General features: G+C 38.6%; 1 protein-coding gene across 5 annotated transcripts in view; it reads left to right on the top strand.

Annotated features, from left to right (window-relative positions):
• The window catches only part of IP6K2 (inositol hexakisphosphate kinase 2), an 80,238-nt gene extending 62,998 nt beyond the window's left edge, over window positions 1–17,240 (top strand). For all 5 annotated transcript variants that reach the window (XM_073351434.2, XM_073351433.2, XM_073351432.2 and 2 more), the window contains 5 exons: window positions 8,254–8,553; window positions 10,767–10,989; window positions 11,924–12,099; window positions 14,282–14,457; window positions 16,450–17,240. In XM_073351434.2, the coding sequence (XP_073207535.1) occupies window positions 8,352–8,553; window positions 10,767–10,989; window positions 11,924–12,099; window positions 14,282–14,457; window positions 16,450–16,947 (1,275 nt within the window). In that variant the 5' untranslated portion in view covers window positions 8,254–8,351 and the 3' untranslated portion in view covers window positions 16,948–17,240. The remainder of the gene's footprint in view (window positions 1–8,253; window positions 8,554–10,766; window positions 10,990–11,923; window positions 12,100–14,281; window positions 14,458–16,449) is intronic.
• Window positions 17,241–17,503: the final 263 nt, after the last annotated feature.

Genomic DNA, 17,503 nt, shown 5'->3' with positions numbered 1-17,503 from the left:
ATTGCTGTAGGTGCCAGCTATGCAACAAAGGTAACTCTGGCAAAGCAATTACGTTATGTCAGTGCTGCTATTTCATTACAAGGAAGCAGTCGTCTTTATTGACATTGCAAAAGTCCCCTAGATCTTCCCAACATGGGAAAAAATTATTTTAATCTTCTCTTTTTGGACTTCTCTGTGTCTCTAGGCAGTTATGCTGTGCTCATCACCAAGGTATCTGATGCCCTTGGGATTTACCAGTAAGTGCTAAAGTGAAAATTGTTTTCATTTGTGCGAGTGACTGAGGGACTGTACATACTTCAGACCTAGGAGAGTAAATTTTACCTACCAAGGTATCTAGGATTTGTGGGAGTTTCTCGATGAAGATCCTTTAGAAGACTTCATGTTAGGTATACAGGTGACTTAAGTTGTCAAGACAGTTTTAAAAAAATCAATATGCTGACTGATGTGATGCAGAAATGCATAAACTAAAAGAATTATGGAGAAGGTTCTACTTCAGCTTACCTTTATCTTCCTCTTCTTACTTGCTTTACAAGCAACCAAAAGGCACTTGTTCAGCACCGCTGTCTGTATTTAGAGTTGCACCTGGCAAACCAGGCAACATTGAGTATAATCTTAGTTTGGATATTTTCTTTAAAATTGAGCTGCGTCTGACAGATCTACCGAGTCTATTTCCAAACTGCTGATGTGGTCGATATATTTCTTGACACTAAACAAGGTTTTAAAGGGAATGCAGCAAGCAATACACTATGGTAGATTTTTTCCCCACTGCAGCATTCTGTCATTTCGCTCTTGCATTACTTGTTCAGTTTCTTTTTCTCAAGCAACAGCATACTTGCTTGTTTTTCCCCTGAGACTGCTGCAAATCATTAATCCTACTGTATTAAACTTGCATTATCAGCTAATCTTGACAATCCCGAACTTTCTTGCTTACAAGAAAGAACCCAAAATTAGTAAAATAATTGTGTTTTAGTGATCAACGTTAGTACATTTTGGTAGTCCTACAGCGCTAATAAACACTGTTCTTTGCCAAAATGAAATGTCTGTTTCCTAATATTAATACAAAAAAGCATTGTTAGCAGAAATTTTAAAGTTTATCTTTTAGGGTACAGTGATGAGTATATGATTATGTAGTCTCAGCATGTATATCTCAAAAGGGATAACATTTTAGAAACACACAGAAATACCGTTTACATTGTTTTTGATTATTTAAAGGCAATCAAAGTTGTATAGGCGGTACAGAAAATGAGTGGTGGAAGGTGGCCTTTCACGCTTTAAAGAGAACAGGTCACTTTTACTTAAGAGCTATAATGGAAAAAATGGAAAATGGGAATCAGTTTTGTGCGACCATTTGTAATGAATGGATTTTCTGTGAGGACTGAGAAATAAAATAGTGGGTAGTTCATCTCTAAAGTTTAAATGATTAGTCACTTTTGTTACTGATACTATGTTAGGACAGCTGGACAGACTGCGAGATTAAATTGAATTAATGATCCAAATTGAATAAACAAAAACTAATATGAAAGATTAAGTAGTTTCTTGTGGGAAGGGATTTATATGTGTCATTAAAATACTACCACAAATAAAAGTTTCTTGGAGGTTCCTTTCAAAATGTAAACCTATAATTTATTATGCAAGATCTCTAGCACGTAACTCCTGAATACTGCCCGAGTACATCCTATCTATTTCTAGTACTGGGTATACATTTACCAACTTGATATATTGACTGTAGTCTCTTTGGAAGAGAAATTACATTGGAGAGTTTAGGCCAGTTTTATAATGCAATTAAAAATGTGGAATCAAAACATTTCTCAGGCAAACTCGTCCACTTTACTGTCATACATAACTGTTTTCCATGATAGAGTTAATTTGAGAGAATTTGATCTTAATGTGCTGAATAAATCCTGATGCCTTGAATTAAAAGGAAGGGTAAGTTTCATTTTCTACTGCCAAGCACCTTGTTTTTATCTTGATGGCTCTACATTTCAGCTGGCACCATTATTTCAGCAAGATGATTTCAGATAGAGGCCATCTTCAGGTTTTATTCCTTAAATAAATGTAAACGTTGTTTTTGTAAGTTACATACACAGTCCTGGTAGAACTTTCCCTGGCTGAACACTTACCAGGCTGTTGTGTAGGGCTTCACACACTGGGCCCTTGTGCTCTTGAGTCTCCCATGGACTGAGAGAGGCTGCAACACTGTTTCTTTCCTTGGCCTCTCAAGCACATTTCCTGGGCATATGCACTCTGTCCTTTACCCGTCCATGGAAATGGGAGCATACAACCCAGTTGCCCTAGGCATCAGGACCAGTGTTGGCCGGCTCCTCAGTAGCTTAAGCAAATTCTGTCCCAGAACTCCAACACTGTGAGTGCTCTGGGTTTACAGTTTTTCCCTTTAGGGTTACCTAATAGGTGAAGCAGGCAGAAACACAGGTAGGTTCCCTGCCTCAGTTTCCTCACCACTCTCGAGTACTCTCTGGGCTTAGGACAGAGGCTTCTGGTGTGTCCAGATCCTTCTTCTGAGCTCTTGGCACCTGCTCAGGGTGGACTGATTTAAATCAAAGTGACTTAAACTCCCTTCTTCGGTTCCTCCTAATTTTCTCAAACAAAATTAACTTAGATGGAAATTGTCTATTTGTGATCTTAGCTCAAAGGTATCGCGCGTGTGTCTGTGTGCTCAAAATCTATTTAGCCAGTTTTGAGTGATGGAGAGGTGGGGGAGAAAAATCATGTTTCTGTATGCCACGAATTTACTAAAAGCGTGAACATTTTTTCCCTCCATATATGGTTCATTTTCTAGATCTCCCTGAGTTCTAAGAAGCATCTTTTATGAGAAATGTTTGCTCGGTAGGTTGTGCTAAAATGTTTCGTTTCCCACATATGCAGTAGGTTTAGATTTTTTTTGTTACCTTTCCCCATTCATCTTAAGGTGTTAGTACAAATTGCAGTTACTTGTGCTGCTCTCTTGAAAGCACCTAGAGAGAGCCAACTCCTGCAGCAAAGCACAAGAACATGTAGCCTGTTCAGCTGAATGGCAGCAACAGCTTAAAATAAAATCTTAAAAGGCTACAGCTTTTTCAGAAGGCAGAGTCCAGGGAGAGCTTGTTCTCCCATCCAGCCCCTAGCAACATGAAATATCTTTGGAATATGTTTGCAATGAACTTCTCTGATCTTGGACTCTGTTGCATGCCTATATCAGCCTATTGACATAAGTAAAAATAATTGGTTCTAAATTAAATCTTTCTGTAATTCATGGGCTCCTGGACTGTGAGGGAAAGGATGAAAAAAGTGGCAAGTTGGAGGTAGGTGAAGATGTTGCTGTTACACTGAGAACAGGTAGGAATAAATATGAAAGTTAAAAGAGAGGCAAAGGTTAAGTCTTCATGTTGTATGTTTTGGTTGTAAATTATTTGACTTGGGGGCCTTGTGTTACTGTCTATAAACTGCCATGCACATTTGTGGGACTATTATAATGAAACAGGAAAGGGAACTCTCTTGAGGAGCGTGGTGGAAGTGGGGTATATTTCTTGTCTTATACAAGACATTCATCACACTCTTAAAGAGCATTGAATTCCTGCTCTTAAGACACATTTTTTTCTCTGAATCATTAGGGCCTATAGGCATTTTCCTTCTCGGTGTATAAGGTGTTCAATGGAATGACTGGAGGGTAGGGTAGCTCTTCAGCTTTTCTGCTGAACAGATTTTGTTCTAATGAATTTGTTCCATTGACGATGTTAGTGTCAGTTAGACATAGGCGCAGTGCAAGCAAACCTGGTGAAATTCTCCATAGATTGCTTTGTGTTTAACGCCTATGATTAATAGAAATGATTAATCACCTTATCAAAACTTAATCCAGACTGATATGCTTTGGCTGGTCAGCTGGTCATGTGAATGCCTGTGAGAATAAAATTAATGCATTTAAATATAGTCTCCACTTGAGATATTCTTGAGTTTCTTATGAACAGAGATTCCATGTGTCCTTTTTTTTCTTCTGTCTTTACACTTGACTATCCAGAAGCGCTAGTATCTTAATAATGACGTTAAATTATTTGTTGGGTTAGTTTTTATTAAAAACTATTTAAAAGCAGAGCTTACATCCAATTCTTTAAAGTTAAATCCCTCTGACTTTCCCCTTTTGAAATGTATGGTATAAGTAAAGAAGTATCCTTTAATGCATCCTCTGTTTATCTTTGTCTCTTTTGCTGACTGGAGTTAGCAAAAGATGTGCTAGAGAAGCAGTCTAAAACATAGCAGATACAGAGAATGCTACTGGGAACCAGGAACTCTTCTGAGTCCATTCCATCACATTAACTCAATTATGTCAGTGACCTTGTGAAAGTCACTTAATCAAACTGTTCTTTCTGTTTGCTTTCTTACCTAAAGAGTCCTGAGAATTAATTTATATTAGTACAGCATATCTGGGGGACAGAATCCCAGAATTATCTAACACTCTCACTGGGTGAATCCATTATAGTGTTAGGCAATCAGTCTAAATCTGAGTTTGGGTTGTGAGGAAGTAGAACCAGGATTTCTTACATCAAAGTCTGTTCTTGAGAATAAAGCCAAGTTCCAAACTGAGTTTTGTTTTCTGAGTGCTTGTCTGCATAGTGAAGTGTACGAGCATAATTACACTGCTATAGCTATTCTGGCACTCCCTGTGTGGAGATTCTTATTCATGGAGAATGGGTGGCTTTTTCTAGCTTAGTTTATACTGGTTCCGAAGTGAAATACACTAAACCAGAAAAAGTTATTGTGATTCCAGGTAAGTGTTCACATGGAGAATTAATTATAATTATAGCAGTAAATTTCCCTATGTAACCCAGCCTTAAGATTTTAACAGCATTAGCTTTGTTTGATAGTGTAAAATGAAATCCTCAATGTGGCACATTCCTAAAGCACATTCCTACATCAATACTTTGAGAACACAGATGCAGAATATACACATTATTTCATTAAATCTGGTAATATAAAAATATAAGGAGAGCTTGCATAACACAACCACAGTGAAAGTCCGCTTCAGTGTTGTTTTTTTCACATTACTCTGAAGGATTTGTATTTACCTCTCGCGCTTACTCAAAAAGGGACCTGTTTGCAGGTATCTCCGTGTTGATGATCCCAAATCCGCGCACTGAAAATTTTGCCTAAATATGAAATAATAAATTTGATAAAATTTTGCATAAAACACAGCAATTATGAGAACATATATATGGCTTAATTCTGATTTAGCACTTGCATTAGATAATGGCATAATAGATAAGGTTCCTTTATTAAATACAGATTTAATGATAAAAGTATTAGGATTTTTTTCCTGTTGAACTACATACTGGCTAATATCCTACCCAAGTGACTACTGTTTTCTAAATACACAGTGCGCAAATACCTTATGGACCATTTGGGTCTATATGAAAGAAAACAAGTTGTGAAGTTACACTGAAGAACTAATGAGCTCACTGGGGATATGAGGGAGGGGCATGGTGTGTTTTTTCTCAGATGAACCGTGTCTTTTTGGCAGATACTTATTTCCTTTCTGTAGTGCTAATGATAAGCATACTTTTCAATATAAATTCTGCTGTTCTGACACAAGTTTAGGCCTGGTCTCCACACCGATTTTGTATCGGTACAACTAAGTTAAAGAGTGTGACTTTTCTTTTTTTAATTCATTTATTTTTGTTGAAATAGCTATCCTAGTATAATCTCTAGTGTGGACACAGTTATGCTGGTATAAAAATGCGTATATTGGTGTAGCTTATTCCCCTTCACGTACTGGAATAAGCTATTACTGGTATAATGTCTGTATGAAGTGGTGATGTACTGCTTTTAAATGTACCTTATAATTAAATCGGTACAGTTTTTGTTTGTAGATAAGGCTTTGTTATCTAGGATTGAACAAAGTTTCAGAGGGCTGGAGTTGTTTGCTCCAGGAAGCCTGATTAAGTCTTTGGGGGTTTTAAAATTTGGTTGAAAAAATGTATATAAAATGGTTTTAGTGATGTGTGCAAGCAACCCTCAAAACAAAACAAAAAGTTGTCCATTGAAATGTATCTGTCTCTTAGAAGCACATTGGAGTATCTGTTTTTAAATGGACTTGTGTGTTGTCTTGTATCTCAAACTGACAAGTAGAGTGGTGCTTGACTATTACAGTCTGGGTAGAAGGCAGCATAGTAATATATTTTCATAAGGTGGGTAGAAATGCAGTAGAAAAAGTTCAGAGGATATATTCTGTAATTTTTTGCAACTGAAAAATACTAAGAGTGCCATCTTCTGGATAAGACAGCGTTGCTTACTTTGACTGGATCAGTTAGTATTCATGAGGTAGGGTGAGGACAAATTTCAGTACCAGAAAGTTCCAGACAAAAAAAAAATCATATTATAAAATGCTTGTATTTTAAACAGGCTAGTTCCAAATAAATATTGTTAAGTCTTCAGTTTGTATTTGTATAGGTCCAGCTAAAAAGTAAATGAATTGTTAGTATTTCTGTTAATGCAGATACATTTTTCTCTTGCCAAGTAGATTTAGTGATTGTATTCTGAAAAATATTGGGAAATCCATTTAGATTGGGAAGGGTCATGCCTCCCCCAATATAAAACGTAACTAGAATATCAAATACAATATTGCACAATTTGTTGAGTCCATTGTTCTAAGTTAGGTGTTAAATACCTTTGTTAGAGAATTGATTAAATCGATAGATAAATTTTCTTTTGTTTCTCTAATTCAATCTTGGTATAAAAATCTAGTAGTTAATTTTATTGCATAGTGTGTTCTCTATACTTGGGAAATTTGGAATTTTTATACATTGTTATCTTGTGTGCCTGGGAACAATTCCACTGACAGGTGTCTTAGTTGAAGGTATATTTTCCAGCAGTCAGGATTAAATTGGTTGACCTGTTGTTTCTGGTAACTTAAATTAGGCAGATAAACAACTTAATGTTCTTATGTATGAAAAAGCACATTAGATATTTTTAGTTGTATTAACATCGTTGCCTGTCAGACCTGTCATCACTGCCATAAGCTTCTAGTTGTTTAGTTTTAAAGGTAAGCTAAAGCCGCTAAATATCTGAGAAGGACAAACAAAAATAGCCCTGTGACCTTTAACACTGTAGTGTCTTTGAATTAAGTGCCTTATTGTTCATGCAACATTCTTTAAGATGGAATAAAGGTGTCAGTTCTTTTTTTAGATACTGAAGTTAATCATTAAAGCTGAGTCTCAAATTACTATTACTCAGCCTAAATTTGCTAGTAAAATTTAGTCTTTGTGTGATTTTTCATTCTGTACTATTTTTATCTGTAAAATGAAACCGTAAAATAACAGGTAACTGAAACTGTTGAATGGGGGTTGATGTGCAGCCTTCTGGGTGCTATTTGTTATCTGGAGGCTTTCTACTAAAGATTCTCTGCCTTTAGCTATGCAGTATAGTACATTCGAAAATTGCTTAATGATACAAAAAATTAAACTGTTTAAAAGTTTAATTACTGTGATCAATATTTTTCACAGATAGCATGAACAGTGCATAGCATATTTCTACAATGTATTATTTCAAAGTAATTTAGAACAGAAAGTTGCTCAGGTTGGATTTTATAGGGTTTTTTTCCAGTTCCTGGAAAAGATGATTTGTCAATTTAGTGGGAGTTTTTAACTAGTCTTTCATTCTTTATAGCTTGTGTTTGTGTTGAAAGTTAGTAAAACATCACATGCATTAAATGGAAACTTATGCATGGATTGACAATGATTGATTTGTGTAGTTCTGTAAGTGTTCATAATAGTTTATATGTAAAGCCTAACTTTGAACTAAACTCTGCTTAGTCTCTAATATGAGTATGTAGAATAAAGTGCTAAAACATGAAGTTTTATCTTCAGGTTTCCCTATGGGCCTTTCTGTTGATAAGAAAATGCTGTGAGGGCTAGTAAGGAGAACAGCTGAGAGAAGCAGTATGTTTATTACCCTTCCCTTTTGTATCGCCTCACCTAGTTCCCCTCCTTCATTGTGGGTCTGCGTAGCAGCTAAATGTAATTCCCATTGGCTGAGGCTTTGGTGGGAGGGGTAAGTGGTTTTGTTTTTCTCTGCCTGTATGATCTCACTCTTACTTGCCTCTGAACTTAAAGCTGTAGGTTCTTTTCAGTTTCACCTTGCATAGAGGATTGTTTACATTCAGTTTCCTTTGCTGTGCCTTATGAAAGTAACTGTTAGCTTTGGTTGCTCAGACCTCAACATACAAAGTTATTAACACAAAGGATTCTATTGTATTTGTTTTAACAGACTTTTTTAACTGGAATAAACACCTTTTGGGAGACAGATCTTCTACTTCTGAACTGCCTTCACCATTGCCACATTGTTTTATCTAATGTGCTACAAGGATGAGCCCAGCATTTGGAGCTATGGAAGTGGAGCACTATGCCAAGGGAGTCCTGCTCGAGCCTTTTGTCCACCAGGTTGGGGGTCACTCCTGTGTCCTCCGGTTTAATGACAAGACCATCTGTAAACCCCTCATCCAGAGGGAACACCAATTCTATGAGACTCTCCCAACAGAAATGCGTAAATTCACTCCACAGTATGAAGGTATGTTATGAAACCTTAGAAAGGGGTTGGGCTTTTTCTCTTTTGTGAATCCAAGTGTGCTCTGTTTCCTCTAAAATCTCTTCTGTGCGGAAGAGATTTTAGGGGTTTTCTTTTCATGTATTTTGATGTTGTCTGAGCCAGGCTGTGGAGATGCAGGGTGGAGATGCTTGCCAGTGGGTCTTTGGGCTGACTAACACAGCATTAGAGTAGAGCAACTCTGCTGGTGACAGCCCATATATCTCCCTTAGGCACAGACAGGTAAGTAGTTAACAGCTTGTAAATGTTCTCAGTAATACTTTCATTTTTATTTCTGATTTTAATTTTTTATTATTATTATTATTTTGTTGCCTCTTGTTTAATGTGTGTCTTCAGGGGCTGGGTAAGATTGCCTGAATACATGTTTTGTGGAAGTTTAGCTGTATTGTTTTGTGTTTTGGGTTGTCCTCTAACTCTCATATATTAATCACTATATCTAACGTCAGCATAGCAAAGAAAGTTGAAAAGTATCTTGTTAAACATTTGCAGTTTGTTTCTGCCCTTAAGGAAACGAAAATTCCTGGCATTTAGATAGGCAAGGATCAAGTAGCCGTGATGAGGCTGAGTCAGATGGTATGTAGGAGTGGAAATTCCAGTTCTTTTAAGCATTGCACTAGTTAAACAAAATGCTTCTCTCTTTGTGGGGTATTCCATTAACTGCTGTCTGGTGATTAATTGATAAAATAAGTCTGAAGCATTTATTCATTTTGAATTGCTTTTTAAAGCATTTTAGACTTGAACACTGAGTAAGGGTGGCCAAGTGTCTTTTGATATTGATTGTAAAATTGGAGGAGGACTTCAGAGAAGATGTTTCAAAGTTATATTGTTTGAATGTTCACATACTTGCTGAGAGGTTTGAACACATCTTATTAAAAGCTCTTTTGGAATTGTTGAAGAAAATGTGGTCTATAAATGATACTTTACAAAATGTTGTAGAACAATTGTACTAGTATATGTGGTTTTTCTTTTTTTGGGGAGTGTGGGAGGGATTTAGGGGTAAGGGGGCCTCATTTGGTCCATCTCTGTTGTTTTTTCCAGGATAAAGCCAAAGGCCATTTGCTAGCTGGCTCCCCCATTTTTTCCTGTAGTCCTTTCCTATGTGGCAGCAGGACTGTCAGTCAGAGCTTCTGCACTCCCTACCCCAGCTACTGTAGGTCCCAGAACCGCCTGCCCTGCTCAGAAGTGCCAATCTCTCGCCGAGAACTCTCCCCTCCGGCCGAGTGATGTGCTGCAAGAACTGTGCAGATTGATTGATTTGAGGATAAAGAGAAAGGACTGAGAAAAAAAATAAAAAAACATTCAGCCAGTTGTTACGGCTTCTTCGATAATCATTGAAACTTTCTAATATGGCACTGGGGGCAACCCTATCAGAACTTTCCTCTAAGACTCTTAATATACAATGCAGTGTTCTAGAGACGTTTGAGATGAGGAGGAAAAAATGCTTTCGAGGTTCACCATGTTTCTATGTACTACAATCAGATTTGCTTTGTATTGCTTTTTGTTCTTTATTTCACAAGACTGCTGCATAACCAACATCAATAAAATATATACCCCAAAAAGGGGGAGGGGGGGAGTGTAAAATTAAACGTGGTGATTCTAAGTGGAAGCCTTTGAACTAGTATCTGTTGTAATGTGTGACGTTTTTCTTGTTTTGCTCTGCTTGCAAGCCTTTCCTTGCCCTTGGAATCTATTAACCCGCAAAAAAATCTGGATAAATGCTTTTTGCTTTGCTGTCATGCAAAACTTAAAGCTTTTGGTGTTTCTATGCAGGTTATTTTTCACTGCAAGATGTAAATATAAAATGTTTTACATCTCTCCTAGGGTCAGACCAGTCAGACTTTTTTTTAAATTAATAAAATTTTTCAATAATTGAAATCGTCTCCTGTTATTATTTGATTCCTATTTGACTCTGTGCATCAGAGAGAAAAAAATCTCTTCTGTCACTATTGTTTTGTCTACATGATAAATTGTCTTCTCTGTGAGGTGTCATTTTGTCTAGATGTTTTGATATTTGTTAGGTTGACAGATGAGTTTTGGCCTGTGGCAAGATAAAAACTAAGGACCTGGGTAAGAGAAAAACCAAAAGTTGCTATATTCTTTGTGTAAAATCATGTTGCATAAAGTGTTTGCGTGTCATTTCAATGATTGCTAACTGGTCATCTCCTTTCTTTCCCCAGGCGTGGTGTCAGTGAGCTTTGAAGAGGATGAAGATGGAAATCTGTGTCTAATAGCCTATCCATTAAATGGGGACCATGATAATTTGGAAAGCATAGATAATTCTGACTGTGAACCCAAAAATAAGTTGTTACGGTGGTCTAACAAAAAGACTGTATTATTAGAAAATGACAAGATAACTAAGGAATGGGTCCGACAGCACAGGAAAGAGGAAAAAATGAAAAGGTAGGTCAAAAGGAAATGAGTGTAAAACTTTGAAACATAACCTCCATGTGTTTAATTTTATTCATATCTGTTCTGATGCAGATATGAATAAAATTAAATACATGGGGACTATGTTTCAATGCTAGTATGGAGGTTTTTATCCAGTCTTTCTGTTTCTTCTGCCATATGTCTCTTTCTCCCACTCTCATTTGTTTGTCTCTTCTTCTTCCACTGTGAAACACTTTCAGTAGCAGAAGTGGTTTCCATTCAGGCGAGTTTCATTTGAGCCCCTTCACAATTATATCTTCTCAGTGGTCAGTCGAGGAAGGTTCTAGGATTCTGGTTATTTTCTAACTGTAGTGTCTGCAAAAGCATGACTGTGCAAGAGAAAAATTCAGCTACGCTGAATGAGTCTACTGGAATCTTTTGCATGGGTGAATGAGGAAAAATGCAATTAGAGGTAAAGCAGGATTCCTGGAAACCTGTTCCCAATTCAAATCCCCCGATCTGTGATATACTGTAGTGGCAGTTACCAGAGAGCTGTAACAAAATGGAAATCTGGAAAACTTCTAGCTGTGCCCTGCATACTCTATCTAAGTAGTACAAGCAGATGAGGTATTCTGTAGATCTCATTACTGTTTGTTTCATAGGGTCTGTTGAAGTCTGCAAATATAAATTAGCATATAGTCAGATTGTGGAAGCAGATTTACAAAGTCTGAAATATCAGCAATGGGAATCTTGCCCAGACCCATGTATAATGAAGTAATGGATTTTGCCAGCTGTTGGTAGAAGTATTCTGAGATACATATGAATGGGCTAATTGAAAGCATTGAGTGGTTGAGAGTCAGCAGTGTATAATATGTAAAGCTTGAACAAATTATATCTTTTCCTTTTGAAAGTAGGGTACGTACTTTCTCCATTTGGCTTCTGACTTCTTACTTTTTTTGTTTTCTAGTCACAAATTAGAGGAAGAATTTGAGTGGCTGAAGAAATCTGAAGTCTTGTATTACAGTGTAGAGAAAAAGGGGAATGTCAGTTCACAGTTTAAGCATCATAACCCTTGGAGTATGAAATGTCACCAGCAGCAGTTACGGCGGATGAAGGAAAATGCAAAACATCGGAACCAATATAGTATCCTTTCCTGAAGTCTCTCCCACAACAGCAGAACAAGGAGGGATTCTGCTTTTCTTTTCTTAGCAAAGCCTCCCCCCCCCCCCAAAAAAAAAAAAAAAAGAAAAGGCCCAGCCCAGACTCTGTAGTTGTAACACTGAGAATGGGATTATCTGAAACCATGGTTTGTCAGATAGAAGGTGACTATGAAGGGATCGTTACTCTGCCAGAATTTGGGCTTTCCCAACACTTAAACACATCTGTGCTGGGCAACTCAAGGAATCTACTTTAGTATGAGTCTCTGTTAGTGGAAAAATTTCCAGCATCCTAGGTGAAGTGATCACTGACTAGACAGGTTTACTAATGCATGAGTTTAGAGGTGTGGAGTTCTGCTGCTTCTTTCCTTGGCATGAGCAGTTATGAGATTTGTTGCATATATTAGGATGATGTCAAAGGATTTAGCCTCAACTCCCCCACCCTCACAATTCCAAAAATGTATCTTCTCAGATTTTTTTTTTAAAGTATGAGGGGATTGTTTTTTAATTAAAGTAGTCAAATGTGGAACATTTTGATTCCTTGAGTGAGAAAATAGCAGTACTTTTGAAAACTTTTTTTATACAGGCTAGTCCTTTGCTGCCAGCAGCTTCCTAATTTCAGCTAATTTTTTAGTGAAAGCAAACTGAACCTAAAATATTATCTGGGTTTATAACTGAGAAAAGATGAAAATCCTTAGTAAATGCAAGCTCCTAAAAGCAGAAGCAGATTATACTAATTGGCTCTGAGAATGTAGGATTGATCATGTGATGGAAAATGAGATTTCCTTGTTCTGTTAGTGCCAGTGCAGCCATCAGAGCACGCACTCTTAACTCTAGTAAAGACAAAAGGAGTCTATATGCCTGTGAACCTTTAGAGAAGTGGTAGACAGCCCGCTGGTCGGAAGCCGCCCATCAGGGTAATCCGCTGGCAGGCCATGAGACAGTTTGTTTACATTGACCGTCCGCAGGCATGGCCACCTGCAGCTCCCAGTGGCCATGGTTTACCGTTCCTAGCCAATGGGAACTGCGGGAAGCGGTGGCCAGCACATCTCTGTAGTCTGCGCCGCTTCCCACAGCTCCTGTTGGCTAGGAATGGCGAACCGCAGCCACTGGGATCTGTGGGTGGCCGTGCCTGTAGACGGTCAATGTAAGCAAACTGTCTCGCAGCCCACCAGTGGATTACCCTGACAGGCCACAGGTTGCTCACCGCTGCTTTAGAGTGATGTTGGTTCTCTTCCATAATAAGGCACAAAGAACCTTGAATACATTCTGCTTGCAACTGGCACAGATGCTGTAAAGATCTTAAGACCTACATGCTTAGGGAAGGGAATCTTGTATGTGAAGAGTTTGGGTGATTGGATCACTAAAAATGTGTATGCATAAACGTAATTAACCTGTTAGAAACATGTAGAACGATTAATGCAAATAGAATTCTCCCAGGGGTTAGCCTCACAAGTGCTAAGTTCCTAGCTAGATAATTTAATGGGCCCCTATTACCATAGTATCTGAGGTCTTCCCAAATATTTATGAATTTATTCTCATAACCCCTTTGTGACACAAGGAAGTGTTATCCCCTCATTTTAGAGATGAGGCCCCAAGGCACAGAGAATTTTAATGACTTTCCCAAGGTCATGAAAGGCAGAGCAGGAAATTGAATCCATATCTCGTGAATTCCAGTCCAGTGCCTTCATCACTAAAACGTTTTTCCTTCCTTTATGGAAATGGTGTCTGCTAGGTTTACTCAGTCCAGGGACAACTTAAAATTAGTCTGTGGATTGCCAGAATGTGGCCAGCCTTGTAAATAATGCAGCCCGTAGTGATTTTCACCTCTAATTTGGAGGTGCTTGTAGAGTGAGAGAGAGCAGTGCAAGTTGGAACCTATAGTCTCTTTGGACGTCGCATCCAGTGAAAGACTAGGTCATGTGCAGTCTACTTTGTTTAATACAAAGTAGGTGTATCCTTTTGGTTCTTGCTAAGTTGCTAGCGCAGTCATGATTGGGCAAAGGTTGGATGCCCCTACTTTTAGCCGTTTCTCAGTTTTATTTTTTTAACTTTTGCTGACTGCTAAGAAACGCCACCACTACCTCCACTTGGAATGGGGCTGTCAGAATGCTTTTTAAAGCATTTCCTTATTTCTTTATTGTAAGGCTTTTTCCTTAACAAGTCAGAATTTATCTTGCTGGAAAATCTAACCTCCCGATACGAAGTGCCATGTGTGTTGGACCTTAAAATGGGAACCCGGCAGCATGGAGATGATGCATCAGAAGAGAAGAAAGCTAACCAGATCCGGAAGTGTCAGCAGAGTACTTCAGCAGTTATTGGGGTCCGAGTGTGTGGCATGCAGGTGAGTCTGAAATGGATTGCGGGTAGGGATGGGAATCAAACAGGCTATATTTGAAGAGACATTTTTTAAACACTTTCTACTCGTACCTTTTGTGGTTTGGTACTATTAGCAAAGACTCTAACTTTCTTCTGAAACAAGCCTTCATCTGCTCAGAATTGAGGAAAATATCTGCTTCCCAGAGTTACAAGTGTGATTCACTGGTAATAGTGGGAATGTGAGCTCAGTAATTTTCCAGCCAATCACAAACAAACTGCATTATCTTATTAAGATGGCAATAGGAAAATGAATTTTGTTGCTTTCTTAATCCATTGTATTCTTTGTATTTGTAGTTTTAGACATCTCCTTATTATCCAATCATCCCACTTCATGCCCCTACCCTTGAGAGGTCCTACCTTTCATTCACTTTTCTAACTGAAGGAAATTTGATGACTTTCTTCAGAGCACACCAGTGTCACTAATCAATCAGAGGAGCGACTGCATAGCAACCTGCAGCTCTCCCTCTGCATCACAGTGTGTTTGTCCTGTGAGCTGGAGATCAGAAAACAAACCTGTCTGTCTTCTCTCACTGTGCATGGATCTTACTATTTGGCTGTCAGAACAACAGCAACAACTCTTATAGTTACTACTATCCTGGAGACTTGGAAAGTCTGGATTCTTTTCACTGCCGAAAGTAAACTTTGTGTAATGTGTAAACAAGAAGTTGATCATTAAATATGAGTGATAAGATTGCAGTGCAGATACAATGAGGGAGCAGCTTAGGCTTTCATTTAAAGTAAAACCCTGCAGCTTGCATATCTCTGGCAACTGAGTGACTTGATTGAGTCCTAAGAAATGCCTTAACTGCTTCACTACAGCTCTAGTGGTGTTGAAGAGCCACCACTGCTGCTGTGAAGTGGAGTGAGGACTGTCCATTCTTCTCCTTCCAGCTTCTATGTGGGAGAGTTAAGCCTCTTCCCATTCATCCGTAGATGTTGGCAGAGAGAGGGCATGTTTTTTTTTCCCCAGTGGCCTTAGTAGGTGGAGAAAATGACTTCTCTACCCACTGCCATTCACAAATGTTCTGTATGGCAATGGACAGTTCTGTGGGGTACTTCCTTTTCCATCCAGTAGACTCCCCCAATGCCTGATGTGTTCGCTCAGCACTTCCTGCTCTGTTCGGGAAAGTGAGTATTCCTGTGACTGGCACTCGGCTCACCTAAACTCATGTATCGAGAACAGAGAACCTGTCAGCAGAGATGGACGGGGAGGAGTGCCACATTTGTTCACCACCATATTGGTGCTCAACTAGGATAAAGGTTCTGGTTTCTTGTTGCAGCCCATTTAGCGTGTGTGCCCTTCAGACATAGAGGCCTCTGCTGGAGAAACATACAGAGCTGTGGAGGGTGGTTGTTCGATTTACAGGTCTCTGCCCTGTAAATATAGACTCCACCTGATTTGTGGGTTTGATGTAAATGATGTTCTCGGTTTGTAGGAAAAAGCAATGATTACTATTTGCTTAAAAATACCCTTTTCTTCTGTATGGGAGCTTGCTTCAGTGTTTCATATGGGAAATTGCTGTCATTCAGACTCCCAGCAGTTCTGGGAATAGGTTTGGTAAGGCTGCCAGCAGAGGCATGCAGTAGTTGCTAATGGAGTGAGTGATATGGAGTGGCTGCCCTACATGTTGTAACTTGACTTCAGAAATCTTGGCCTCAGCCTTCCTAATCTTACTTAAACTCTTCATCCGTTTTTTCAAAATGGAAAAGCTCAAGTCTAAGCCGGAGGAATTTTCAGTTTCCTTTGTGACTAGCAATACCTCAGGTATTGGTGGGCCTGTGGTGGCTAGGATGCTTTCCCCTCGAACTGCATAAGAGCTGTTTTAAGAGACAAACACATCATCTTGGTAAAACTTTTTTTCTCTGCTGGGACATTGTTAATTTTTCTGGAGTATGATTCAGAGTTACCATTGCTGGCAATCCAACCATTCCTTTTGTTCCTCTCTCTCCTATACAGGTCTACCAGACAGGCACTGGCCAGTTAATGTTCATGAATAAATACCATGGGCGAAAGCTTTCAGTCCAAGGATTTAAAGAAGCACTTTACCAGTTCTTTCATAATGGCAAATACCTGCGCAGGGAACTCTTTGAACCAGTTATAAAGAAATTGACTGAACTCAAATCTGTCTTAGAAAAACAGGAGTCTTACCGTTTCTATTCCAGCTCCTTGCTGATAATTTATGATGGCAAGGAGTTGCAGGAAGTGACTGTGGACTCAGACCCAGAGGACTTAGAGGATCTCTCAGAGGAGTCTTCGGATGAATCAGCTGGAGCATATGCGTACAAGCCCACTGCTAGTACTGTTGATGTCCGTATGATAGACTTTGCCCACACGACCTGCAAGTACTATGGGGAAGATAGTGTGGTGCATGAAGGCCAAGACACAGGTTATGTTTTTGGACTTCAGAACTTAATAGGTATTATTAAAGAAATAAGAGACGAAAGCAGCGAATAAACAGTTTGAATGCACATCAGTAGAAAGCACTATAGTGACTCTTTGTATTCCAAAATTATTGGCCACTTTCTAGTGGTAGGAATCTTTACAGACTCTGTTGGATTGGTCCCAACAGAGTCAGACTTGTTCAGCGGAGGGCATTTACTTACAATGGTGCTGGACCTAGCACTGGCAAATCTTGGTATCCTTATTTATTTTAACTCTTTCTTAAACATTCCATATTTGATTATTCAAATACCTCTGTTATCCCGGTGTGTATATGTTCCAATAAAATTCTTTTTGTTCATTGTAAATGATGATGGTGTCATTGCTGGTAATTAGGAAAGAGAATCAGAGTTCCCAGATCTTCCCAGTCATATAGTACAGAAACTGGATTTGATCACTGGATATTTAGGGGCAAATAATAAATTATCTTAAAAATATCCAAATAATTGTTTTTATAGTAATTCAGGATCTCATTACTATAAATCTCGTGGGGGTAAATAGCCCCATTTGGATAGTTTGTACAATATTACCATAAAGATAAATTGAACCAAAGCATGAATAAGAACCCCTC

This window comes from Lepidochelys kempii, chromosome 7 (assembly GCF_965140285.1).
Source record: "Lepidochelys kempii isolate rLepKem1 chromosome 7, rLepKem1.hap1, whole genome shotgun sequence".
Classification (NCBI taxonomy): domain Eukaryota; kingdom Metazoa; phylum Chordata; order Testudines; family Cheloniidae; genus Lepidochelys; species Lepidochelys kempii.
Note: the sequence above shows the minus strand (reverse complement) of the source record. Positions and strands in the feature narration are given on the sequence as shown.